The sequence below is a fragment of the Carcharodon carcharias genome, chromosome 30, assembly GCF_017639515.1.
Source record: "Carcharodon carcharias isolate sCarCar2 chromosome 30, sCarCar2.pri, whole genome shotgun sequence".
NCBI classification, from domain to species: Eukaryota; Metazoa; Chordata; class Chondrichthyes; order Lamniformes; family Lamnidae; genus Carcharodon; species Carcharodon carcharias.
In genome coordinates this window covers 18,923,263-18,950,773 of record NC_054496.1, presented here as the reverse complement: position 1 = coordinate 18,950,773, position 27,511 = coordinate 18,923,263, and the positions used below count along the sequence as shown (strand labels likewise).

At 40.6% G+C, this 27,511-nt stretch overlaps 1 protein-coding gene across 1 annotated transcript in view; it reads right to left on the bottom strand.

Moving 5' to 3' along the window:
- si:ch211-194b1.1 overlaps window positions 1-27,511 on the bottom strand; it is a 148,375-nt gene that overhangs the window by 30,256 nt on the left and 90,608 nt on the right. The window contains exons 11-15 of the mRNA XM_041176986.1: window positions 26,037-26,471; window positions 23,440-23,988; window positions 14,819-15,373; window positions 11,769-12,257; window positions 2,600-2,656 (exon numbers count right to left, since the gene is read on the bottom strand). Coding sequence (XP_041032920.1) covers window positions 2,600-2,656; window positions 11,769-12,257; window positions 14,819-15,373; window positions 23,440-23,988; window positions 26,037-26,471 — 2,085 coding nt within the window. The remainder of the gene's footprint in view (window positions 1-2,599; window positions 2,657-11,768; window positions 12,258-14,818; window positions 15,374-23,439; window positions 23,989-26,036; window positions 26,472-27,511) is intronic.

The window sequence follows — 27,511 nt, the reverse complement described above, 5'->3', positions numbered from 1 at the left end:
AGTCCTGCTTACTGGGCACTGCACCTTAGAAAGGATAAGCTAGCTTGGAAGGAGTGTGGTGCAAATTCACCAGAACATTACCAGGGCTCCAAGCATAAATTAAGAGAGATTATATAAACTAGGCTTGTATTCTCAGGAATATAGAAAGGTTTTAGGATTTTGAATGGAATCGATAGGGTAGATAGAGAAAATGCTTCCACTCATAGGGGAGTCTACAACAAGGACAGATGCTTAAAATAAGATCTAGGTCAGTCCAGAGAGAAGTTAAGAGAATTTGTGCTGGGGCCTCCACATTTCTCCACATAAAAGTAGAAGTATGAACTTTCTCCCATAAAAAGCAGTGCATGCTAGCTGGATGAATTTTAAATTTTAGATTGACAGATTCTGCTAACCAAGGACATTAAGGGGCATAGAACCAAGTTGGTGGAAGGAGCTGGGATATAGATCAGCCATAATTTCTTGGAATGCTGCCTGGTCTACCCTTACGTTCTTTAACAACAACTACCATTTTATATAGCACATTTAAAGTATCAGATGTTCCAAAGGGCTTCACAGGGATGTTTCAGAAAGTAAAAGGGAAAAGCTTGACACAAAATTTACATCAATTACATAAATTGTATCAATAACCTGAACTCCCTTCCTAACAGCACTGTGGGTGTACTTAGGCCATATGGACTGCAAAGGTTCGAGGCGGCAAATCACCACCACCTTCTCAAGGGCAATTAAAGGCGGGCAATAAATGCTGGCCTAGCCAGTGACGCCCACGTCCCAAGAAAAAAATTAACAGAAAAAAATTAGAATTTCACCAGCTCTTCTATTTCCTTGCTCAAACAGCCATTCAACATATGAAGTGGACGGTGTGATTAATGGGTTATTTGTATGCGTTGCAGTCAAGTCCAAACCTATCCTCACTCGCCCCAAGAAAAAAATGGGTTAAATTCCCTGGTTGTGTGCCTTGATAAACTGAAAATACAGTTTTACTATTGCGATACTAATATTACAGATGTCACAAATACTGGCAATATTTTCCTGTCTGAACAGTGAAAATCCTAAAATTTGAAACAGTCTACTACACATAAAAGGGCACTGTTGCATGTGTTTTAACAAGAACAATGCAATTATAACAATCCTTGGTCAAGTCTGTTAACACATTTTAATCAAAGTGGTGTGGTCAGACGTGATATTTTAATGCCACTCCATTCTGTCTGAAGAGCTGGCAGTAGTTGTTACTGGCTGACTGTACTTTAGCTGGTTTCTGGTATGCTCTCATGATAATCTATTTCTTACTGACCTAAATAATTTCAGTTTACAAGAGTTACCATAAGGTAATTCTTCTTCATTTCACCATCATCCTGTGGAAATGGCAAGTATTTATTGGTAAAGCATCCTAAGGAAAACTAACTTTAAACTGATGGCTATAGATAATTACGATCGCAAAGTACTTAGGCTTGTAATGTGCAGTTAAAATCAGGGGAAACATGACTGGCAATAATCCCACTGTAGGATTCAAATGATAAATCCAACATTGAAACTGGAATTGCCATCTGAACCCAGAGCAGAGTTGCAGCCCATCACTAACTCCTGCATACCTGCAATTTAAGTACTTTTTGTGAAGGGGGAGAGGAGGAGGCGGGGAGGGGAGCATGAGCTGGGTAGTCTGGTGGCTCAGGGAGGGGAACGAGTTATTTAATGTTTTTGGTGACATTTTGATGCCTGTGTGTCACGGCTCTAGTTTCATTGACAGTGATGCAATCATCACAAGCTATGATGTGCATGGAGAACAGCACACATGCACTGCTGTGGGTTATTACAGGAGGGGTATTGTTTGGACAGAAAACAAAAATTTCAGATATCAAAAGTTGGGCAAGATTGACTAAAAGCAGTTGGGTGCTTCAGCTACCTACTCAGATATTCAGATAATGCTTTTTGAGACATCTGGTGGCCATGAAAGGCGCAATATAAATGCGTATCTTTATTCAGGATCAATTCACGGTTTGGCACCCTGAGATAAAGATAACTGCTTTCACTTTTCTCCTGAGCTAAATTGAGTCCATCTGTACTCTAAACACAGTGCTTTAAAACTGTTCTTAATGTTCAAGTCTTCATTGAAAGGGTTGGGGAAAGGAGGAAAATGAAAAGGAAGGGCTCTCACTATTCAGTGACCCTGTGCCTGTGGTTATTATAAGGATAGAGTCAAGGCTTTGCTAGCAGATAACCACATGCCCTATTAAAATCCACAAAGTACTACAATACTGCTGATGGTCAGGAATTATACCCCAGACTGAGTCATTATCTTCAAGGCAGAACATGGGAGGGAAGAAAAAGACCTTAAAACAGCTAGGGGAATAAAACTTATCTTAGAGGATTTAGGGTTTTAGGCTGATATCGAATCACCATCTATGTCCCAAGATTAATTGGGAGCACTGCAAAAGCGGTGCTATTACAAAAATAATACAAGAAAACTTCAAATTTTGTTTAAACAAACTATTATCAGAAAACTGGGGACGACTGCAATTAAAGCTCTTTGATGGCCAGCAAAAGTAGAATGGACCAAATGGCCCCTTTCTGTGCTACAAAATTCTATGATTCTAAAGCATACTTTCTCTGATCCACTGACAGGTGGTGAAAAATCCCCATCCCTCCTCCGTCTTCCGACCTAGGAGAAAGGAAACAGAACAATGCTGCAAAAAAGTTGAAGAACATGGGGAAATGGAAAGGATTTGTAAGTCCTGGTTCCAGAAAAATTCCAAATCAATAGGTTACCTTAAAGAGCGGAGTTACGCTGTGCTCAAAGGTGCACGCACAACTAGTCAGAGATTCTGACTAACAATTACTAAGGAAAGTACAAAATGAAACTCTGAAATACTGATTGCTATTTTGGGATATTATGCAATGAGCTCTTCTTGTTAAAAGAGATTAAACGTTGGAGGCTGTCAGGAAGATATTATAATTTTCAATATTATTGGAATTTATTGTAGAGTAATAGTGGAGTCTGCGTCTATGGGTCTGTGTGTGTGTGTGTGTGTGTGTGCGCTCGTGCATGGGACTTAACTGAATTAAAGACAGCTGGTCTGATGGCTTTGATGTAAGAGAAAACATGGGTAAACATGGGTGAAGTTTTAGAATGTGAGTTGTAAAGGGAATATATGCATTTTTAAATAAGTCAGAGTAGCTTGAATTAAAAAGAGGGGGTGAAATGCTACACCTAGCCAGAAGAAGTTAACAGCGTGTTTATTTTTCCCCAATATTGCTGGTAAAATTAATACTATGCTAGATTTTTATTATTACAGAGGTAAAGTCCAAAGACATAGTGAAACAATGGAAATTTGCATTCAAAGGGGAAAATATGTATAAAGGAGAGAAGGCAGTGTGTAAGGATAGGAATTTTAAGATCCAAAACAAGTGTGAAAAGCCTCTAGACTCTGTGCCCAAATTGCTGTCACTTTGAATTCGACTGTTCAGGGTATTGTATATACTTTGCCTGGGTTAAAATCTATTTTGTTTTTGCTGTTGCCTTAATGGAGGTGTAGCTGGGAGTTAGATTAATCAGGGGAGCTAGGAGTTCTCATGGTAGTAATTTATAGACCTATGTATGTGCTTAAAATTATTTATTTCATTAATAAATGTTTAATCTAGTTTTCTAAAAATCCTCTAAGACTTGGTTGACTTATTACTACTGAATTCAAGGCACATATCTCAAAATAAACATACAAATTGCAAAAATACACAAATTGTAGCAGTTGTTTCAAGTTTCTCTTTGGGGTTTGAGCTGCTCAGCATTTACCACTGGCTGTGCCATAACAAAATTGGGGGCGTATGGGATATATTTGAAATTCCTGGAACAAAAACAGAAAATGCTGGAAAAACTCAGCAGGTGTGAAAGCATCTGTGGAGAGAGAAACAGAGTTAACATTTCAAGACTGTACGACCCTTCTTCAGAGCTAAAGAGTAGAAATGTGATTAAATTTATCCTGTGTAAGGGGGGTGGAGCAGGTGAAGCTGGATGGGGGCAAAGAAGATTGACAAAGTTGTCATGAACAAAAGGACAGAGGGAATGTTAATGGTAGTTGTAAGGGCTAAAAAAAGGTGCTGATAGTGGCATAAAAATAAAGCAGAATGTGATAATAGCAGAACAAGGGGAAGCACTCGGTGAAAGAACAACATGGAACAAGTAACAAATGGCCCTTTTGGGGGTGGGGGGAGGGGGAAGGGGCAAGGAGGCGAATGTCTACTGCATTCATTGCTCCCAATGCCATCTCCCCTACACTGGGGAGACCAAACACAGATTGGGTGACCACTTTGCCAAACACCTTCAGTCTGTCCACAAGCATGACCCAGACCTTTCTGTTGCTTGCCATTTCAACACACCACCCTACTCTCAGCCTATGCCCGTCCTTGGCCTGCTGCAATGTTCCAGTGAAGCCAAATGCAAACTGGAGGAACAGCACCTCATCTTCTGACTAGGCACTTTACAGCTTTCCGGAATTAACACTGAGTTCAACAACTTCAGACCATGAACTCTTTCCTCCATCTTCACCCCTTTTATTTTTATTTTTAACTACTTATTTTTGTTTAGTTTTATTCATTGTTTTATCCCCTCTTCTTCATCTCACTTTTTATCCCTTTTTCCCCCTGCCCCCTCCCTCCACTCCCAAAAGGGCCAGCTATTACTTATTCCATGTTGTTCTTTCAGTGCTTCCCCTTGTTCTGCTATTATCACATTTTGCTTTCTTACCTTAATGCCACTATCAGCACCTTTTTTAGCACTTACCACTACCATTAATACTCACTTTGTCCTTTTGTTCATGACATCTTTGTCAATCTCTCTTTTGCCCCCATCCAGCTTCACCTGCTCAACCCCCTTAAACAGAATAAATTATCACATTTCTGCTTCTCTTTAGCTCTGAACAAAAGTCATACAGACTCGAAATGTTAACTCTGCTTCTATCTCCACAGATGCTGTCAGACCTGCTGAGTTTTTTCAGCATTTTGTGTTTTTGTTTCAGATTTCCAGCATCCGCAGTATTTTGCTTTTACTTTTGAAATTCCTGGATTGGTTTGGAGTTGGTGAATCTTAATGTTACGCGTACGAGAAGCACTTTGAATTCAGGAATTGGTGTGAGGTATTTTTGAAGTGGTCAGACTGCAAAAACGGCTGTATCCATGGCTAAAATTTGTTTGGAAATAGAAGATACAACTCTGATTGGGTTACAAAAAGTATCCAAGGGTAAGTTAACATGAGTTGGTGGACAAGTGGGGAGAAGGTGGGAGAATGGGGTTGAGAAACTTATCAGCCATGATTGAATGGCGGAGCAGACTCGATGGGCTGAATGGCCTAATTTCTGCTCCTATGTCTTATAGTCTAAGTTGCAGTTGAGGTTACCTGTAGGGGCAAAGAAAACAGACATAGTTGAAGTTGAAATGATAGCACTGCATTTAAAGTTGAAGTGATACCTGACACTAGTGAGTCCCAGCTGGAGGTAGTGAGACTTCATTTAGAAATGAAAAGGCCTGAATTTGAACAAGCAAAGTAACTCAGAAAACTTGAATTGGAGGCAAATGAAAAGGAATTGGAAATGAAAAAAACTGGAACTAGAGGCAGCAGAAAAAGGGAAGAAGAGAGATTATTTCAAAAAATTGAAATGTGAAAACTTGATCTCCAGAGGGGAAAAGTTAGCAGTGTAAGAGAGAATGAAGGAAAGGGACAGAGAGTACTGGCTTAAGAAGCTAGATTTTAAAAAGGAGACATCAGGTGCTGAGGAAAGTTCTGATGATGAGAAAACCTTTAACCTAAAATCCAGTGGGGAGATGTCTAAATTTGTACAAGCTCTTCCGAAGTTTGAGGAAAGAAATGTTGAAACATTCTTTATTTCATTTGGGAAGATGGCTAAACAGATGAAATGGCCACAGGAAAACTGGACATTGTTGTTACAATCCAGGTTTGTGGGCAGAGGACATGAGGTTTATGCTTCACTGTCAGAAGAAATGTGGATGAACTATGACGTTGTAAAAAGGATATTTTGAGTGTATCAGAGTTGGTTCCTGAGGCATACAGACAGAAATTTTGGAGTATGAGAAAACAGCTTGGGTAAACTTATATTGAGCTTGAAAGAGTAAAATAAAGTAATTTTGACCGGTGGATATGGGCAGTAAAGATAGAGATGATGATGTAGCATTTAGAGAAGTAAATCTTTTGGAAGAATTTAAAGCTTCAATTCTTCGGTAGTGAGAACTCGTGTGGAGGAACAGAGGGTTAAAACGGTAAGACAAGCAGCAGAGATAGCTGATGATTATGAGTTAGTTCCTAGAGCTAAACCTTTTTTTGTCGCCCTTTTAAATCAGAGAAGGATAGAAAGTGGGAAGGTGAAAGGAAGGTGGGTTGTCTGGGAAGAGAAGGAGCAAGTGGAAATTCCCAGGAAGTTTTTTCTCAGAATAAAAAGGAAGGTGCTGCAGGTAGAGGTGACGCTTGAAAATTGAGGTGTTTTCATTGTAATAAAGTTGGACACACTATGTCAGTGCATTGGAAATTGCAGGGAAGATCTGTTGGGATTATTGGATGCAGAAAAGTTCTGGAAGTAAAAGTATCATGGGTTCTAAGGTTCAGACACAGGAAAAACTAGTGGTTTGTGTACAGGTAAAACATGAAGGATCAGTGACAGGTAAAGAAGTGGGAACGAGTTCACAAGTTACCCAAGAGAATTCTGAGGATCAGATTGCAGAAATGTTTAAAGATTTTCTACATGAAGGGAAAGTCTTTCCTTGTGTACAGGGAGTAGGTAAAGATGTTAAATTTTGAGAGACACAGGGGCTAGCCAATCCTTAATGTTGTTGGGATAGCGATACTTGTTGTTCAGAGAGAGTATTGCAGGAACAGGGGATAATAAGTGGGGTTCATAGAGATGCTAAACCTATTCCATGGTGGAAGGTAAATTTAAAGAGTAAGTGGAACAAAGGTGATGTGATTGCTGGAATAGTGGAAAAATTGCTCATTGCTGAGGTTCAATTTAATTTTGGGTAATGGTATAGCTGGGTCCCAGATGTGGGTGATGTCTATGGTAGTTGAACAGCCTGTAGGAGCGCTTTCAATAGAAGTGTTGCAGAGAGAGCACTGTGGATTGTTTCCAGGTTATGTGATAACAAGATTACAGGCTCATAGGTTGAAACAAGAAGAACAGGAAGTTCAAAGGCAGGGAGAAGGTGTGTAAGTCCAATTAGCTGGCACTGTTTTCGATAACATTGTTCAGGAAGAAAGACTGGAAAACAATTTAGCTAAAGTGTTTAACTCAAGGTAGTTAGTAGTGTTACAGAAAAAGGATTCACAAATAAGACAGCTATATCAAACAGCTTACTCAGAAACAGAGGCAAAGTGCACTGCAGAACGTTATCACCTTAAGGGTAATGTCCTAATGAAAATAGAGTCCGGATCATGTTTCAGCAAATGAAAGCTGGAGGGAAGTGCATCAGATTGTAACACCATTTGGATATAGAAATAAGATTCTGAGGATAGCTCATGAAATTCAAATGGGGGGTCATTTAGGAATTAGAAAGACACAGGCGAAAGCACAAAAACATTTTTATTGGCCTGGATTGCATACTGATGTAGTCAAATTCTGTAGAACATGTCACACATGTGAGGTGATAGGGAAACCACAAGCAGTGATTAAGCCCCTTGTGACTTTAATTCCAATTCCAGCATTTGAAGAACCTTTTACTAGGGATTTGATTAATTGTGTAGGATCCCAGTCTAAGACTAAAAGTGGAAATTAGTACTTACTGACAATAATGGATAGGTTTACAAGATTTCCTGAAGCAATACTTTTGAGAAATATTACAACAAAGAAAACTGTGGAAGAGTTAACTAAGTTTTTCTTTTACAAGATATGGTTTACCAAAGGAAATACAATCAGATCAGGGTTCAAATTTTATGTCACAACTGTTTAAGGAAATAATGACCGGCCTGGGGATAAAACAGTTTACATCAACAGCTTATCATCCTGTGTCACAAGGGCTTTGGAAAGATGGCATCAGCCTCCAAAAGTTATGATGAGGGTGTATAGTCAGGATTATCCACAGGATTGGATTGGAGAATTCCATTCTTGTTATTTGCTATTAGGGATGCTCCTATTGCAAGGACTGGTTTGAGTCCTTTTGAATAAGTTTATGGTCATGACTAAGGGGGCCACTGAAATTGATTCATGAGAAATTCGTGAGTCATTATTCACAAACTACTTGCCTGGATTATGCATCATGCATCAAACTTCAGAGAGAGATTGGACACAGCATCTGAGTTGGCAAGGGAACATTTAAAGATATCACAGCAAGTGATGAAAGTGAAGGCAGACAGGAAAGCTACAACTCAGTTTTGTTGCTGGGGAGAAAGTGCTTGTTCTGTTACCAGTGCTGGGTGGCTTGTTAAAGGCAAGGTTTAGTGGGCCTAACAGGATTGAAAAGAAACTGAGTGAAGTAAATTATTTAATAAATACTCCAGATAGAAGAAAGAAGCAGAGGGTGTGTCATATAAATATGTTTAAAAAGTACTTCAACAGGGGAGAGGACCAAAAGGATGTGTTAGTGGTGGTAGGTAAAAAGAAAGAGGTAGAAATGCAGGATTCTGAAATTGATTTTCCTCTAATCAAATTGGATAACGAGGGGGTACTTGAAAATTTAAATGTAATATTGAATTACCTTCCAGCCAAGTGTCAAAGTGATGTGGGGAAGCTATTTCAGTCACAAAAAGCTATTTGTGGGAATAAGCTGGAGGACAAATTTAGCTATACATCATGTATGTGTAGAAGTTTTATCCTCGATAAGGCAACATCCTTATGAAGTAAATCTGGCAAAGTTATCACAAGTATAGTAAGAAATCGAATTCATACTTCAAAATGACATCATTGAGTCTAGTTGCAGTAACAGGAGTTCACCTATTGTGCTGGTACCAAAACCGGACGGAATACAAAGACTGTGTGTGGACATTCGAAAGATGAATGCAGTGACAAAAGTGGATTCATATCCTATATCAAGGTTGAAAAATTGCATTGAGAAAGTGAGACAATCAAAATTTATCACAAAGATTGACTTGCTAAGAGGGTATTGGCAAGTACCGTTATCAGAGAGAGCAAAGGAGACATCGGCTTTTGTGACGCCAGATGGACTATGTCAGTTTTAAGTCACACAATTTGATTTGAAAAATGCATCTGCAACATTTCAAAGACTGACAAACAAAGTAATTGCAGAGTTGAGCAATTGTGCTGTGTGTATTGACAGCTTGATAATTTTCAGTCAAACGTGGGAGGAGCCTTTACAACATCTGGAGGAATTATTTAAACCGATTTTTTTAATTCATTAACAGGATGTGGGCTTCGCTGGGTAGGCGATGAACTTGTCTAAAGGTGAATTTGCAAAAGTGCGAGTTATGTATCTAGGCCATAACATTGGACATGGTAAGGTAGCTCAGAGAGATGTGAAAGTCAAGGCTATCGTGGATTTCCCCACTCCTACAACAAAACGAGAAGTTGAGGTTTCTGGGCACGAGTGGGTTTTACCGAAAATTTGTCCCAAATTTTAGCAGTGTGGTTGCTCCATTAATTGAACTATTAAAAAAGAACAAGAAGTTTCAATGGACACAGGAGTGTCAGAAGACCTCTGAAAATTTCAAAACTGTATTGACTATGACACTTGTTTTGGCAGTAACCAATTATGCCAAGCAATTTAAGTTGGCCGTTGACACAAGTGACATAGGCATTGGGTCTGTGCTGTTAAATGATGATGATACTGGAATTGAGAAACTGGTTGGGTATTTTTCAGGGAAGTTGAATGTACAACAGAGAAGATATCCAATGTTCGAAAAGGAGACGTTGGGTTTGGTATTAGCATTGCAGCATTTTGAAATTTATGTGGCAAACAATTCATCAGAAACAATTGTTTACACAAACCACAATCCTTTAAAAAGTTTCTGGACAAATTTTGAGACAAAAGTGAAAGGCTATTCAGATGGAGTTTATTACTGCAACCATTAATCTACAAATTATACCTGTGGCTGGACGAGAAAACCTGATTGCAGATGCATTATCAAGAGTTTGAAGCTTAAAGAGAAAATTGGACACTTAAAACCTGGACACTAGACTGGAATGATTTCTGTTGACACCAAGATGCATGCATCTGGTAGTGTAATAAGTATAGGAGGTAATGTAAGATGGGTCGAAAAAATGAAGCCGTCTTTTTAAATTATGATGGTTCACTTTTTTAAATAAGGAGGGGGATGTCAGGAAGATGTAACAATTTTCATAATGTTAGTGGAACTTATTGTAAAGTAATAGTGGGGTATGTGTGTGGGATTTAATTGAATTAAAGACAGCTGAAGGCTTTGATGTAAGAAGAGAAACTAGGTTTGAAATGCTAAATAGGTAAACATGGGTGAAGTTTTAGAATGTGAAGTGTAAAGGGAAAATATGTATTTTAAATAAACCAGAGCAGCTTGAATTCAAAAGTGGGGGTGAAATGCTATACCTAGCCAGAAGAAGTTAAGAAACAGTGTGTTTATTTTTCCCAAAGATTACTGGTAAAATTAGTACTATGATAGATTTTTATTATTAGAGATGTAAGGTCCGAAGACATAATGAAACAATGGGAACTTGCATACAAAGGGGAAAATATGTATGAAGGAGAGAAGGCTGTGTGTAAGAACAGGAATTTTAAGATCTAAAACAAGTCTGAAAAGCTCTAGCCTCTGTGCCTTGAATTCGACTGTTCAGGGTATTGTGTTACTTTGCCTGGGTCTGTTAAAATCTATTTTGTTTTTGCTGTTGCCTTAACGGAGGTGTAACTGGGAGTTAGATTAATCAAGGGAGCTAGGAGTTATCATGGTAGTAATTTGTGGGCCTGTGTATGTGCTTATAATTATTTCTTTCATTAATAAATATTTAACTTAGTTTTCTAAAAACCCTCTAAGACTTGGTGGGCTTAGTACTGAATTCAAGGCACGCATCTCGAAATAAATTAACAAATTGCAAAATAGTTGTGGCAGTTGTTTCAAGTCTCCCTTTGGGATTTGAGCAGCTCAGCATTTACCATTGCCTTGTTATGGCACAGCCTAATACAAAACAAGGACAGTTTAAATAAGAAATTCTCTTGAATTTGCTGTCCAGAGAAGAAATGTTACTCTATTTTCTAGTGATTTATAATTATTGACAACACTATAGAAATGTTATTGCTATAAATATTTTGGGGAAATATGTAACTGTACTAACCTGTCAGGATTTATGTAGGGACAAATATGTATTCCTTTAAAGGATATGACTGATTGACATCAATGGCTAACAACTAGAGAATAATCTTTCAATCCTTACTTCCTCATCCCCATCCAACATTGAGATATCATTCAACTGCAATGATGGTTTAAATAAGGACCAGATGCTACCATGATGATCATGATAGGTCAAGTGTTACTGGAAATTAAACAGGAGCTCTCATACTAAGCCCTCCTCATAGCTAGTCTTGTATGCTTTTGGCAGAGAGAAGCCTTTTTTTTTTTAAAAAAATAAATTTGATGTACTTTTTTTTAAAAGAAACCTATACATATTGGCTAAACCTAAAAGGAAGGGCTTCACAGGAACTGGCTCTTAAAGTGGTAGGTCAAATCTGAACAGTTAGTCTGTCCTAATCAACCTACTGCTTTAAGATGAGAACACTGCACAGAAACAAGTGACCAATTTTTTTTCCCGTTTTTAAATTCTATAAAATATTTGCTCAAATACCGAATACAAACTTACTTCTCTTTTTCTTTGGATGTGGCTCATCGTCCTCAGATGGCATAGAGGAGCTCGGGGTGCACTCAGTTATGCTGCCTTGGCTCAGATCTGTGGGGATGTAGCACTCTGTCGGAGGCATTTTTTCTGTCTCTGGATTCTTCTGTACCGGTGAGGCCGGAAACCCCAGCTCTACTGTTTTGGGCTGCATTGGCTCCAACTTCACCGTCTTACCCCCTGGCAGAGAACACAGCTCCCCCGACAGCTCCTTAACCACAGATTTGATATTGTTTTTGATGGGTTTTGGAAGAGGGCGGTCCTGCACACAGTTCAGGGAAGCACCCGTGCCAATGTTGGGCTTCTGGCGGATCCATTCCCTCAGGGTGTCTATCGGCGAGCCGTTGATGTGCCATTCAGTCACCCCGAACTGTCTGAGATGGGCTCTGGCATGGCTGGCTAAAGCTTTCCGGTTTTCAAAGTAGTGGCCGCACAATTCGCAGCAAGTATCTGTGGCTGCAGGGAAGAGACCAGGACACAAATCAACGTGTTAATGTGACTCCGGCTGTTTAGTGGTGCAGCCGTCTGTTCAAGTCAAGTTAATGTTCAACAGTCTTGATGGTAAAGACTGTGATTTTCTCTGCGCTTGCTGAGTTAAACATTTTACAGCACAGAAGGGTGCCAGTCAGGCCATTGAGGCCATGCCAGCACATAAATATTTAGCAACTTAGTTCCACTCTTCTGTTCTTTTCCTTAGCTTTGTCATTTTTTTCTTTTTCAAGTAATTATCAGCTTTCCTTTTCAAAGCTACTATGGATTCTGCTTACCCCACTGTTTCTGGGATGGTATTTCACCTCCTAACAACCTTCTGTGGATAAAAAGATTCTAACCTCACCCACTGCACTTTTGGTGATGACCTTAAATTTCTGCACCCCCACCCCCCCCACCCCCGCAGTCCCCAACGTTATCAGTGGAAGTAGCTTTTTCCCCATAACTCATCAAAGCCTCTGCACTTTTGAACACTACTGGATCTCAACACTTTCCTCTACTTCATTGAAAAAAGTCCCTGGAGACAATGCCAGAACTTGCAGAGAGGTGCGCTAAAATAGATTTCAGTTTGGGCTCTGCCATATGTCTGGTGAGCAAAGGAAATGGCCGGTGCAGTAGCAAACAGGAATCGTCTCGGAGTTGAGTTAGCTGATCTCAGCCAGGGGAGCAGTGGGAGCACTACAAGTGAGATGAGGCCTTGTAAGGGGAACAATAAGAAAGCCAGCTAGGATTCCCGCTTTTGCTCACTATACAATGACCTGTACTGGAAAGTATGCATGCGAGGTCAAGATTGGGTTCTGTTGCGATGCCATCCATGGTAAAATCTGTAGATAGTTTAGGGATCTCCATATGAAGAATGCACTCAGAGGACTGCTCCCACCCACAGACCTGTAACCCAGCAAGAGTTAGTGCCTTAAGGAGACAAAGAGAGAAACTGGAAAAAAAAAACAGATAAAACAAGAAGTGCCTTTTCACAACGGTAATTATTTAAAGATTTGTGCTTTATTCCACATCCTTACGCAAGGGAAGTTTCATTTATTTCTTCCGTCGGCTTTGAACACTCATCAGTACAATTAGAAAATGTAGAAGAGTGAACACTTTCACAAGAATACTTGCGAGATGTCTGTAGCTTCAACCCCCACCCACCCCTAAAAGAGAAGGGCAGTGGCACCATTACAAATCAAAAGGCTTGATAAATTTTAATGGGATTATTTCTCAGCAGATCAGATTGCGTTTTTGCCCCTCCTGCATATTTCTAAAGTTAAGAATGAAGCAGAATTGAGCAAACAATGCTGAAACTCAATAAAATTCAAAACTTCTCCCCGAGTTTGAAGATATTGAAGTGGAAGGTCCAAGTTAGCAATGAAATACTAGATGTGACAGATTTGGAGCCCATTATGAGCCAATAATTTTTTTTAAAAAAACAGAAGTGAGTAATACTTTGAGAATAGCGAACCTTGTGAAGTTATTTGTCTCATTACTAATGAGTTAAGAAGTTCAGGCAAATTCACCTTCTTGATATATCAGTATCCTTTCAACTGTACAATAAATCTTCTCTCCTGGGAAGCTGTGTAAAGCAGCTTTTGCTGCTGTCCTTTCCTTCTGCATTACCCGAGCTGAGTTTCACTATGTGACCATGCCAGTGTGCAGTATACAGAGTGTTGCAGAAAACCATAGCATCAATGTCAATTTTGTCTCTTGTAAGAATGAATTTAATTTTTAAAATATTGTTTTGGGAAGGAACTGAACAGCAAGAAAACAATCCATGAAGTGGATGGGAGGAGAAGATTGTTTCAGCAATCTGATCACTGGCTCTTAGCAACTCAATTAAAACAAAAAGAACACAAATTGTAATTATTTTAGAAGAATACTTTTTTGTAATAAAGAAAGGAACTGTTCTTCCTAGCAGGAATCCTGCCATCCAACCTGGTTTGGCTCACACTTGATTCTAGTCTCACATTACATTGACTCAATGCTTTCTGAAATGGTTTAGCAAGCGAGTCATGCAACTGCCTTTTTGGCAGCTTACACTTTCTCAGGGCAACTGGGATGTACAATATCTGAGCCCCATCTGAGTATCCACATCCTGCAAGCAGATTTGGTGGGGGGAGAAAAGAAATTGGGTAACCGTGAATCTTCCAAATTCCTTACTAACAGGGCCAGGAGCTACAGCGATTTCTAACAGTAAAACCCTGGTGAAAGCATGGCATTTGCAGTGTATGGCATTTGCAATGCACTGCACCATGACTTGCAGCAGGATTCCCCACACAATGCGGTCCACAACTTCAGCTGTGTGGCTCGGAAGATGCAGAGAAGAAACGGCAAGCATTTACACCACACCACAGGGAAGAGAAACATAAAACAAAGAGAGGCTTGAGTGTCCCTGAAAATTTTCTTGCAATCAGCTGCTGAGCAGCAGTGCCAGAGGTACAAAGAGTTGCGTGTCCAGTGGCCTACTGTTTGGAGTTAAACGTGCAGCATTGTGAGGGCAAAGACAAGGCAAGAGTATTCAAAGTAGTCTGACTTACCTATTACTGGACTCGTCGCCACCTTCTCCTGCGGGGACCATGTGGTCTTTGGCTTAAACAAGCCCGATTCTGGAGTATAGCTGGGTTTAAATTCTGGTGTCAGATTTCTTTCATCTAACATGGGTTTCTTTAGTGGTGCAGTTGACACGAAACCCATTGGTATCTTCTTCCCCAGTGGCGACCCAGTTGGATGTTGGCTGTTGGGTGTGTAGGTTAACACTTTTCTTGCTGGAGGTGTCAGATGCTTATGCTGCATCTCCTTGGCAGATGATTTGACGAGCTGCCCGAACGGCTTGGAAATGGGTTTTTCCTCATACAGGTAGTTTTCAGCCTCTTGCTGTAGCTCCCGTGGCATTGGCTCATGACCAAGTGGCTCAGGCTTCCCTTTCCTCTTCATCAGCTCCTTCAGCGTATCAATTGGCGAACCATTCACAGTCCACTCTGTCACTCCAAACTGCCTCAGGTGTGACCTGGCGTGACTCGAAAGCCCCTTGCGATTCTCAAAGTATTCACCACAGAATTCGCAGCAGACGTCCTTGCTAGGCTGATCAACCGCTATCAAAACAAAAGAAAAAAAGAAAATTGACCTTAGAGGAAGGAAATGGTGAGGTGAATTTGAAATTAAAATGGCGGACATCACCGACAACAAATGGATTACCCACCAAGTTTCTCATGTCACCTAGCGGTAGTAGCAGTCATAAACACATTAAAATTAGATGTAAAAGCCACCTTTTGTGTGTGGCATTTCCATTTCCTACACTAGCCAATCTTGCAGCCTCCAGAGCAAGCTTACCACTTTAGTGTTAATAAAGTACAAACTGTACGGTCTGTAATACGGACAAAGCTAAATCATCAACTTAGGACCCATACAGCAACGAAGTCGAAATTGAGGACTTTCACGCCAATAATCAAGATTCAAAACCCAGATCCCAGGAAAGAAGATATAATCTTCATTCAGTATCAATTGATCAATAGCCATTTTTAAATCCATTCTGATGAATGCCTGGACAAGGGTGTTGACATCCAACCAAAACACACTGTTTACTTGTGGATCTGGTCATAAGTAAAATAGCAGGATCAGTATAACTGCTCATGGATTGGGCTGATTGTATTTATCACCAATTCATGTCTAGGTAAATAGGAATAGCTGTTTACCTAAATTAAAAGCTTCAAGCAAGGGTGGCACACAGCACAGGGCTCTCCCACGTTAACAACTTACAATTCGAGATCTCTAGTACATTGAATATGGTGATCTGCATGGAGCTACACATAAGCTCCATCACAATGGTGAGGTAGGAAGGGGGACTTCTTCACACCAATGTGGGCGATCAATCTGCTGCTAGTTGATAGCATGTCCTACTCTCTGGTAAAAGACTGCATTCACCAACCGAGAAGGGTTCCTCTCAGCCCCTGTAGCTCAGCAATTTTATAAACATCAAAATCTGATTCATCATCCAATGGAGACCTCAAGGTCGATGCTTCAAGGGAGTTTTCTCACTGAAGCTTTTCAATGGTCTCTTTCAGACTCCCACTATTTAGTTCTTGACAAGTGGCTGAATACTGCCAGCATGCACAACAAAGGGACAATTGTGAATTTCAAATGTCTCCAATAAGAAAGGCAGTAGGTAAAAGAACAAGAGCTACCTAAGTATTACATTAAAATTTAAAGAAGAAGCCCAAAATCTAAAGACAAGGAATTCAACCGTCTTGAAACTCACTTATCCTCCACATAAACAGGCTGGCAATGCTTCAGAGCATCACTGATTTGATGTGGGAAATTCTTGAATTTTATCTTGAAACTAGGTTTTATCAATGCACCTTTGCTGAAATAAACAGTAACACACAGAATGCATAGATAGCATAAAAAGTTGACTCCTGGCGCAATTTAGCATTATCCCCTGTGTTTGACCTCAAGGAACAACTGGAGGTCAGTCTAACAGAACATTCTCATAAAAACACTTTTGACGATTACTTCTGACTGCTGCCACACAAGGTACCCCCATCAGTTCTATGCACAGAGAATGTCATTTTTGATAATGATACTTGTGAAATCTAAATGGAGAATTCATTCTTGAGGGTGTACCTCACCTCTGCTCAAGAAATTTGCTGTAATATCCATAATGGCTACAAAATTGGGAATCTGTAATGAATCAATGCAGAGAGATTGAGATCCCGCACATCCCAGAAAATAGTCTTCATATCCATCTGGAAATATACTTACCTATGGATCTGGTCTTACGAAAATGGCAAGAACATCAGTTACACCATGTATGGAATGAGACATTAAATTTGGCACTGGCTTACGGCTAGTTCCATCATTCCCTGGTGATAGCACTCATTCCTAAGAATGGGTACTATCTAACATCTCTCCAACATCTGGAGAAAGCCCAAGGATCCCCAACCACAATTCACTTACAGCATTTGCTTTCAGAACAACTGTATCCTGAACAGAGGGAAAGTGCGTGGGAGAAGGTACAATCACCAATAGTTGCACCAAGGCACGCAACTACAACCAATAACATGGCATCTGCCATCAGTCACAGAATGAATGGTACTCCGAAACCCAAAGGAGGTTGAGTATTCTAGCTGAATAGTGAACTGGTCCATGTCTGGTGAGGTTATAAACCAAATTCCAGGTGGGATTTACCGTAGCTCATGAGAAACTCCAGCTTCTGTTTAAAATTCAGAACCCCATGAACTGCAGGCGTCAAAGGCTGCTCCTGATAATGCTTCTACAAGTCATAAAGGGTAGGGTGGTTGAGTAATTGGTGCATCCTTGGTAGGACGCTCATTACTGTTGGATGAATCCTATACAGTGATGCCAACTTATTGCAAACTTGTTTGCGAAATCTCTTCCCTTTCTCAAATAAGCACAAAATCCCATTCTCAGATCTACATATTAATATCTAAAGCTTATTCTAAATATCACCACCAGGTAGCTCTGGTACAACTATTTCAATACAAAGTCCTTAACAGGCCTTACATCAATTTGTGAAACACAACAGGTGTACTTTCAATGCCTATAAATTAGCCGTGCTCAAGCCAAGAGATAAAGATAATAAAGACTGTAATTAAACTGTAATTTGATAAATACTGTCCAATCAAAGCAGCCGAAAGTGGAAATCCAGAAAAGTCTACAAAACTATCCCCATAAAGCTGAGTGCCCATGTCTGGAGAAAATCTGCTAGAGATAAAAGGCCGCACATAAATTAGAAATGCACAAGCTTCAGATTATGACAAACTATCAAACAAGTTTTGAAGGCAAATTAGCCACACGTTTTTGAAATTCACTGAAAATTCCAAGTGATCGTGGCTTGTTTTAATGAAAAGGCCAAGGTTTATGCCCATCAGCTAGTCTTGATAAATTTCACCAACTGTAAGTGGTTTAGTCGCTTCAAGGAGCGACATGGGGGTGCATTTAAGGATAATTGCAGCATGGGTAAATCTGTGACCTCTTCACTTCAACCAGCTGAAGAAAATCTGGACTACCATTTGGGCAATGCTCATACCTGGACTTGTTTATTTAAGTGCAACCCGACGGAACAGGGACAACTGTGCAATAATTGTAAATAACATCTATTTATGGAAAGTCAAAGAATCCACCAAAATATGAAACATCCAACAGTCGATGATGAGGCCTGGGTAGCTTTTGATATTTTGCAAGAATAACCCAAAAACTTCATCAAAACAGGACAATGCTTGGTCAGAAAATAGCAGCATTAGTCAATAACTGCTCAGCTAAACCTCATATCAATGGTATATGAGGCATTAACTTTTCTTCCTCCAAGTACCACATTCTTAATCCAGGGTAAAGAAATTTATTCCTAGAAAACATCAAAAATTTACAGCACAGGAGACCATTTGGCTCATTGTGTCTATGCCAACCAAAACTGAGCTCTCTAGTCTAATCACACTTAAATCTCAAGATTTTTTGCGAGTCTTAGAAAATTGATGTGAGTGTGCCAAGTCAGCCTGGCAACAACACATTCAAAACCTTAAATACCACTACCAAAAGCTTTTAGCTCAAGAGAATGCTGACAGATATTGACGCCAGAGAAAAGTTCACAGAAAAGCTAATGAGGGAGGTGCACCACTTAAAAAAAGCCTGGATATCAGTAATACAAGGGACAATTCAAAATTGTTTTACCCTTGGTTTTATCTGCAACCCATACGATGATGGCTTGGTGTGGATTCACAGTGGATAGCAAAGCTGCCAACAATCTAGTTCTTGGCTTGTAAGAAGAGCTCATAACTGGATGCTAATGTGGTTGAAAATGAGCAGTGCAGTTCAGGACTGGCAGATAAAGTTATCTCAGTGAAGAAGGGTGAAGGGAACAAGGAATCTGAAGAGAGTCTAACAATGCCAATATTCCACACATGATGTGCAAAGAAGCCTTTGGGAAGGACTGTAGACATTTATTTTTCAATCAGAGCCATCAAAAGAAACGTAAGATGCACCCAAGGATTTGGATAAGCTACATGTGCTAAATTGAAAAGAACAAGTATCACATTTGAAACCCTCCACTATTAAATGATACTTCTAATAAATAAGGAAAACTGATGTAATTATGGAGAAATTTAAATTTCTGCCTCAGTGCTTATATATTATTTTAAAAAGTCATATCTCTAACATATCAACATTCATCAGCAAGGCTGATATTTGATTCAACGATATTTTCACAATATACTAAGCCTCAAGTATTTCTGGTGCAATATTCTCTCTCTCTCCCAACAACAAGTTATCATGCAATGAGCCACTGTTCATGTGAGATTGTATACTGGTTGGAGTCACACCTAGCATAAAGGAAGGTGGTTGTGGTAGTTGGAGGTCTTCATCTCAGTCTAAGGATATCATTGCAGGAGGTTCTTAGGCTAGTGCCCTGGGCCCAACCATCTTCAGCTGCTTCATCAATGGCCTTCCTTCCATAAAGTCAGAAGTGGGAATGCTCACTGATGATTGCACAATATTCAGTACCATTCGCAACTCCTCAGATACTGAAGCAGTCAGTGTCCATATGCAGCAAGGCCTGAACAACATTCAGGCTTGAACCGATAAGTGGCAAGTAACATTTACGCCACACAAGTGCCAAGCGATGACCATCTCCAACAAGAGAGAATCCAACCATCTACCCATGACGATCAATGGCATTACCATCGCTGAATTCCCCACTATCAACATCCTGGAAGTTACCATTGACCAGAAACTGAACTGGACTAGCCATATAAATACTGTGGCTACAAGAGCAGGTCAGAGTTTGGGAATTCTGCAGAGAGTAACTCACCTCCTGACTCCCAAAAATATTAACTATTATGTCCAGCATCTACAAGGCACAAGTCAGGAGTGTGATAGAATACTCTCCAATTACCTGGGTGAGTGCAGTTCCAACACTCAAAAAGCTCAATACCATCCAGAACAAAACAGCCCACTTGATTGGCACCCCAACCCCTTCCTTCAACATTCACTGCCTCCATCAATGACACACAGTTGGAGCAATGTGTACCATCTACAAGGTGCACCACAGCAATTCATCAAGGCTCCTTCGACAGCATCTTCAAAACCCGTGAGCTCAACCACCTGGAACGACAAGGGGAGCAGATACATGGAAACGTCACCACATGTAAGTTCCCCTCCAGGCCACACACCATCCTGACTTGGAACTATATCGCCATTCCCTCAATGTCGCTGGGTCAAAATCCTGGAACTCCCTTCCAAACAGCACTGTGGGTGCACCTACACCACATGGACTTGTGGTTCAAGGTGACGGCTCATCACCACCTTATCAATAGCAATTATGGATAAACATTAAATACTGGTTCAGGCAATAAATAATGGTCTAGCCAATGGTGCCCATGTCCCATGAAATAAAAAAAAGCTCAGTACAGGCTGCCTATTTAACTGTATAATGCATCACCCAATTCCATTCTCAACTGATGTCCTTTTGCATTTTTCGGCAGGGATCACTGTGTACAAAATCAAAAAAGTAGTCTTAGTTGATTATTTTCCTCTCTGTCCTAGCTGAGGGAAGCTGGTTAAGTGTTGGACTCCACTGAGACGAGCCAAATCAGCACAGACCTAGGATCAAACAACTCTTTTTTAAACTGTTTGATGATACCATGCTGAGCCACAACCCAAAGCTCCTTCATGCTGTCATGATGTATTTTTTTCAATTCATGGACCAGGACCCTTTCCAAAAAAGGAACCACTATTTCAAGAAATTGTCAGGTTGTTTTAGAACTTCCTTGCCCCTTAAATGACTTTTATGCTCCTGAAGCTGGTGGGATAATTTTCTTTAAACAAACCTAAAAGTTCACCTGTAAGCCAAAGAAACACAGCCAGATATGGAAAAGCATTTCTGGGAGCACGTAACGATCCCATTGCTTACTTCTGAAATAAAATGTTTCACAAGGCCAAGGGCCTGACATGTTTCACAGCGCCACTTGGCAAACTTATACCTGTTATAAGTTAATCTGCAAATCATTGCGATTTGTGGGATCTTGCTATGTGCAAATTGTTGCCGTGTTTGTCTAAAATGGGGACAATGTTCTGAGCTGTTTCAGGATGCCCTGGGTACATGAAGGGCTTGAACTGATAAGTGGCAAGTGGCATGGAAGTTCTTTTCTGAGGCAGAATGTAGTGGCTAGGGTTCACAAAGCTCTTATTCTTGACGGAGGGAATGCTTCTTTGGCACCCAAGTCAGAGGTAACTTCACTAACACAGGAAAAAAAACAAGCTACACATTCCTATAATCAAACAACATCCAGTAAATACAAAAGCCACAACTTCCCTACTAAGCCGATGTGATCAATGTGGAAGGCTGCATACAAGTACTGACGAAACTAACGAATAATATACTACATGCAAAAAACTGTGGCCAAGTTTGCATTAGTTAAACCACAAAACTTATTCCCCATGTACATGAGGTCAAAAAAACCTGATTCCGCCTGGCAGACAACAACGGCTAGCAGAAGCTGTGAAAACTTCTCTTTCACTACAGAAGTATTCTTAGAAAGGTGTTAACCAATGCCCTTAATGAAAGCCAAGATGATCTAAAAAGAGAATCGACAATCTCAGAGGACATCCTGCTAACTAAGAGTCAAAGGGAGCTCAGCCGAGGTCAAAATAACTTTACCCCAGAGACTAAGGTCTATAATCTAATATCAAAGATCATTCCGTAAAACAGCCCAACACTTATCCCTAACCATGAGACCCTGTCTCACTAGCACTCTCCATTATCAGTTCCTTACATTCCTCTTTGACCAGGAAGCACTTTGCTTTGAACTATAGGCCCAGTGCAAAAGTTCCACAATAAGAAACTGACGAAATGAACAAATTCCAGCCTTCAAAGGTCGCTTTACAGCATTTATGTTAAGTAATTCTTCTCAAAGAGCAAACTGGTTTGCATCATTCAAAACTGGACGCTTAGTACAACAGGAACCCACCATCAACTAAAGTGCATAATGCAAAGCGCAGAACTTGAAATCCCAGATGGACATTTATGTAAACCAGCTTTGATCGGACTCATTACGCTGCTCATTCTTAAAAGTTCACTCCAGAGAAGAATTAGGGCTGTGACGTGAACTGGAAATTTCTAAATTATTACCCGTACCACAGCCTCTCCCCCACTCCAGAGCAAAAGAAACAGCAACAGTGCTATTTGCCGTCAGGAGAGAAAGAACAGATGAAGGAACCTGAACTCAGGTTCGTAATGCATTTCAAAACACACAGCTCTCGTGAGGGCAGAGAGAAAGCCTTTTTTTGGGGGGAAAGAAGAACAAGGTCCAGTGTTTTACTCTGCTGAATTGACTGTCACATAAAAGCAAAATAAATCAATGGAAGATTAAAGTCAGAGTTCCACAAACAAACCCTGTAAAAGCAAATACATTGAAGATTGTATATACTTTATGAAATAAAAAGGCACGCACCATCCTAGACCCATCTGGAAGTACTAAGTACAAATGATAACTATTGAGAATTAACTTCTTTAACATTTACCTTTTAAGGGTTGTGTGTTGTACTTAAAAAAAAAAGTTCATTTGCTCTCAATTAAAAATGGACCACACACAGGAGGGTATAAATTATTTTTAAAAGGTTGTTTACATTTCAGGCATTTAGATGTTAAGGCTCTGTGCGCTGTGAAAATCAATCTCTAAAATCTGCAAGCTTTAGGGCTTCTCAGATAGAATGGGCAGAGAGGAAAGCACTTGTGACTTTAGCCGCTGCTCTGAGTCAGTATGTTTTTGATAATTTGTGCATTATTCCACTTTGGCCATTAGGTGATGCCAATGTGCAAATCAAGTATTCCAGTAGCAGGGATTAATCACTGCAATCTGCAGCAAAAAGAGGCAAGGAATTCGAGAGGTTAAATAATTAAGGACAGAGATTATATTCATATAACCATAAAATTGACTTATAAACATTATCTGAAGCCTAATCATCTTATTAGTCAACGATATTTTACAAATCATATCGCTAATGTTGTCTTTTATTTCACATGTAAACTCTTAACTTCCAACTCACTTCCCTGAATCATTTTCCACTATTTCCAACAGCATAATAGTTAATATTTTTGTTTCACCAAGGTAAAAATATACAAAACTGTCGCAGCAACAGAAAAACCTACTTAAACGAAGAGGTGAAGTATCTTCGCTGGGTGACCACATTTGTTCTGGTAAATAACTGTCGCTCTTCAGCGAGGTTGCTGGCTCCTCGGGATTATATTCTACTTTGAAGTGTTCTTGCTTCACCTTTTTCAGTGGGGTCGGCTTCAGCTTTTTCAGTGGTGGCGGGGAGAGAAATTGCCCCTGAATCTTTTTGGGCACAAGTGATCCCGATGGAACCTGCCTGACGGACGGAATGGTCAGGCTAAACTTGGATGATTTACCCGGAGAGGGCGAGAAAGGTTCACTTTGCATGCCCTGTGTTGGTGATTTCAAACTAGTTGCCGGCTTCGAGGGCATTTTGAGCTCGGATGTGGCGGATGATTCGAGAGGATACATTTTCCTTTTCATAAGCTCCTTCAATGTGTCTATTGGCGAACCATTAACTGTCCATTCAGTCACCCCAAACTGCCTCAGGTGTGACCTCGCGTGACTCGACAGCCCCTTGCGGTTCTCAAAGTAATCACCGCAAAATTCACAACGCGTCTCTTTGCTAGGTGCTGAATCAATTGCTGTAAATGAAAGAAAGGGGAAATTGCAATGAACATTTTTTAAATGGCTTCCCCGTAAATTGAAAATGAAATTGTTTGGCCCACTTTTAGGTCTCCTTACGCCATAAGCTTTTCCTTGTCTGAGAAGGTGCAACCAGGTGACAGAACAATGCTGCTAAACTAGGGCATGGGAAGAAAGGATCGGGTTACTATCACTCGTTCCAAAAGAGTAACACTCTCTGTCATTTGCCTCACCCTGAGTTTAACAGAAGGGCATGGGTTCGAATTTACCACCACATGCAGAATCTCATGACTATAACATGGTCACAAGGCCACCACCAACAAAATTCATTCCCCACCCATCCCTGTTGTGCACAGCCACTCTGCCCTCATCTCTCCTCTAAATGAATTGTCATAGCAGCAGCCTTATAAGCCTCATTCCAGAGATAGCAGAAATCTCTGGCAGCTCAAATTATTGGTGGTTCTTCACATGTATGACCTAGACCACAAACACCAGAATGCAACTGTGAAGTATTATGGTAAAAATTCAATCTCACCCAAAATCAAGGTGCACGTACCCTCTAGCAAAATCAATAACCTGGAACTGGAATCCTGGCTATCTTTTCCCCTCCCTCCCTGATCTAGGAAAGCCAATAACATCTGAAGTCAACTAAGCAAACTGGGATAAGGCTCACTGCAACAGGCAATCCTTTACACATTAAGCACTGAAGGAGCTAAAGAGGAGGCTAATTGATTTTTCTTCCAGCACCTCAGTATGAACAGGTGGGAAAAGTCTATGACTCCCAGCATCAGCATGGTTTCAACTATTGGAGTTGATTTGTAATCCAACTCCGATCCCTATTGATGATCCCTCCTCTCACCACCCCTCCCAAGATTACAAATGAAATTGGGAACTTGCTGTGTGTAATGCAACTCCAGGATACAATATATTTGGCACTGCAATGCATCAGAATATTTAAAACATTTCTATTCAATTCATGTCTTTATGCCCTTGTTTTGCTATGGCATGGCAATACTTTCTACATTAGGGCTTTCAGGCACAAGGCAGTGCATTCCAATGCCATGGGTTTTTAAACAGGGCAATCCAAGGACTGAAATAGTTATGACAATTCACCTGGCATTTTTCTCAGAATGCACAATAAACTATCAAAACATACTGTGCTCAACTGACTCAACATAGTGAATGAATGCCTGATGAGAAAGGCATCACTCAACAGGTTACAGTCAAATTTGATTTCTAAGTGTCAGCTTCGCTCAGTGGCAGCACTGATGGCTCTGAGTCAGCAAGTTGTGGGTTCAAGCCCCACTCCAGGGTATCAGCAAATAAATCTAGACCAACACTTCAGTGCAATGTAGAGGTGCCACCTTCCAGGAGAAACGTTAAATTGAGGCCCCCATTTGTCTTTTCAGGTGGTTTTAAAAGGTCCTATGGCACCCTTTCCGAAGAGCTGGGAATTCTCCCACTGTCCTAGCCAGTGTTCATTAACCAACACCATCAAAACAGATCAAGTGGCCGTTCATCTCATTGCTGCATATGGGACACTAAGCTATCCACAAAATTATGGAAAGTAAGCTCAGCAATCAGAATTCACTGCCAAGGAAGTACTTTGAACACCCCGAGAACATGACAAGCACTATTTAACTGCAAGTTTATTCTCTCTCACCTGGCTGAAAGATGACTAACATGGTCCTGACAACAGACCAACACAGTTTGACCTATCTAACATGAAATTTGAACCTATAAAGCCTTGCTAGTCTTGGTTTATGAATAAATACTTGCTCTCACTTAATCTTCAGTTCACCAACCCCTCAACTAATGCTCAATGCTCATATCCCATTTTCTAACCATCTCTACTAAAATGTCCTCCTCTTTCCCAGTCCAGCTAATGCTTCCCTTTTCGGTAGGGATGGCAGAATGGTCTGGCGCACAGGCATCCCCACACAGATGCCATCAATTCTGCCATTTGGGTCATTCTGACCAGTGGGCCACATTTCCTTGGATTACAAAATACAGTATCTTGCCCACCTATCACTAATTAAGATCTTACACAGATTTATAGGTGACGATGGCCAATAAGTTTCTGAAGTCAGCTCATTATTAGGTCTCGAAGCCTGAGAAATCCCAGATTCCATATGCACACTCATAGTGACTTGCTTCAGCTTTTTCTGTGTTGACATTGAAGGGGATGTTAGAGATGTTTTCTTGTTGACTGGTGCCCCTAACTTGAAATTGGTCCTTTCCGCTTTGAGGGCAGACACCTTAGGGTAGCTGGGCGCTTTCTTTATCGGCAGCATGGATGACAAAGGGCTCTGTATCCCTTTTTTCTTAATGAATTCATTTAAAGCTTCAATCGGAGATCCTTTAGAATCCACATCCACCGCTCCAAAGTGCCTCAAGTGAGCTCGGGAATGGCTCGACAGCCCCTTCCGGGTTTCAAAGCAGGCACCACACAACCGACAGCTTATGTGTTCACTGTTTACTGCTGTGAATGAAAGAGAGAAGTTGTATTTAACACCGTTAGAACGGCACCTGTGTTATGTTCATTAACCTCTCATACACTATATCAATCTTGCGTCTAAGAAGCATTTTGCAGCTCTAAGCAGTAACTCAGTAACCAAACTTTACAGAATTTAAATTTTGTAGGTTTAAGTGATGATGGAAATTTAGGGCTGAAAAGTAAATATCTGGCATTCTACTAAATCAGACCAATTCGGAAGGTCTCAGCTCCATTCCTTGGTCTGTGTTATCTCAACTTAGCTGGGACTGTGGTAGAGCTAGTAACTGATTTGCCTCTCTAGCTGTGGATAAGAAATAAAATCAAATCAGTCAGAGATTTTGCTTCTAATCAACAGACAGGAACTCCTGTTAGGAGATGCTTGTGCACAAACTCCAGGCGAGGACATTGTGCTCAGCTGTAAGGTCCATGTACTTGAGCAAGGGGGCTAACTCGGTAGAATGCCAGAGCTGGAGGCTTGCACTGAGCCCCACAGCATCCTACACTCCAGCATGGCAAGAATTTACTCCTAAGTGTTGCAGGGCATAGAGAGGGGTGGGGGGGGGGGGATGAGCAACGTAACACTTCCCACACATCATCTGAGGTGCAGTAGCTTTGAAGGCACCAAGCACACTTGTCTTCTTGCTCGCCAAAGGCGGATTACACAGAAAGATTGAAAGGAGGAAAGAAGCCAGAGAAAATAAATTAAAATTTAAGAATGACACACAGGCTCTTTCAGGAAAGTTTTGCCAACAGCAGCTTTATCATAGTATACAGTAATAAATTTTGTGCTCAGACAATCCATAGTGATCATTTTTTTCTGGAGGCAGGTGGGGTTGAGCAGGGGTAGCAAGAGAAGACACAAGTACTGGCCAGTTAGTCTTTGATTGATGCTATTTTAATTGGATAAGCGATTATGAAGCAGTAGCACAAAAAGCACACTCTACATCTCTGACACAGCACAGGTGTAGTGCCAAATGCAGGTCAGCCCCTTGCCCTCTACTTCCACCCTACCTCCCAAAATTAAA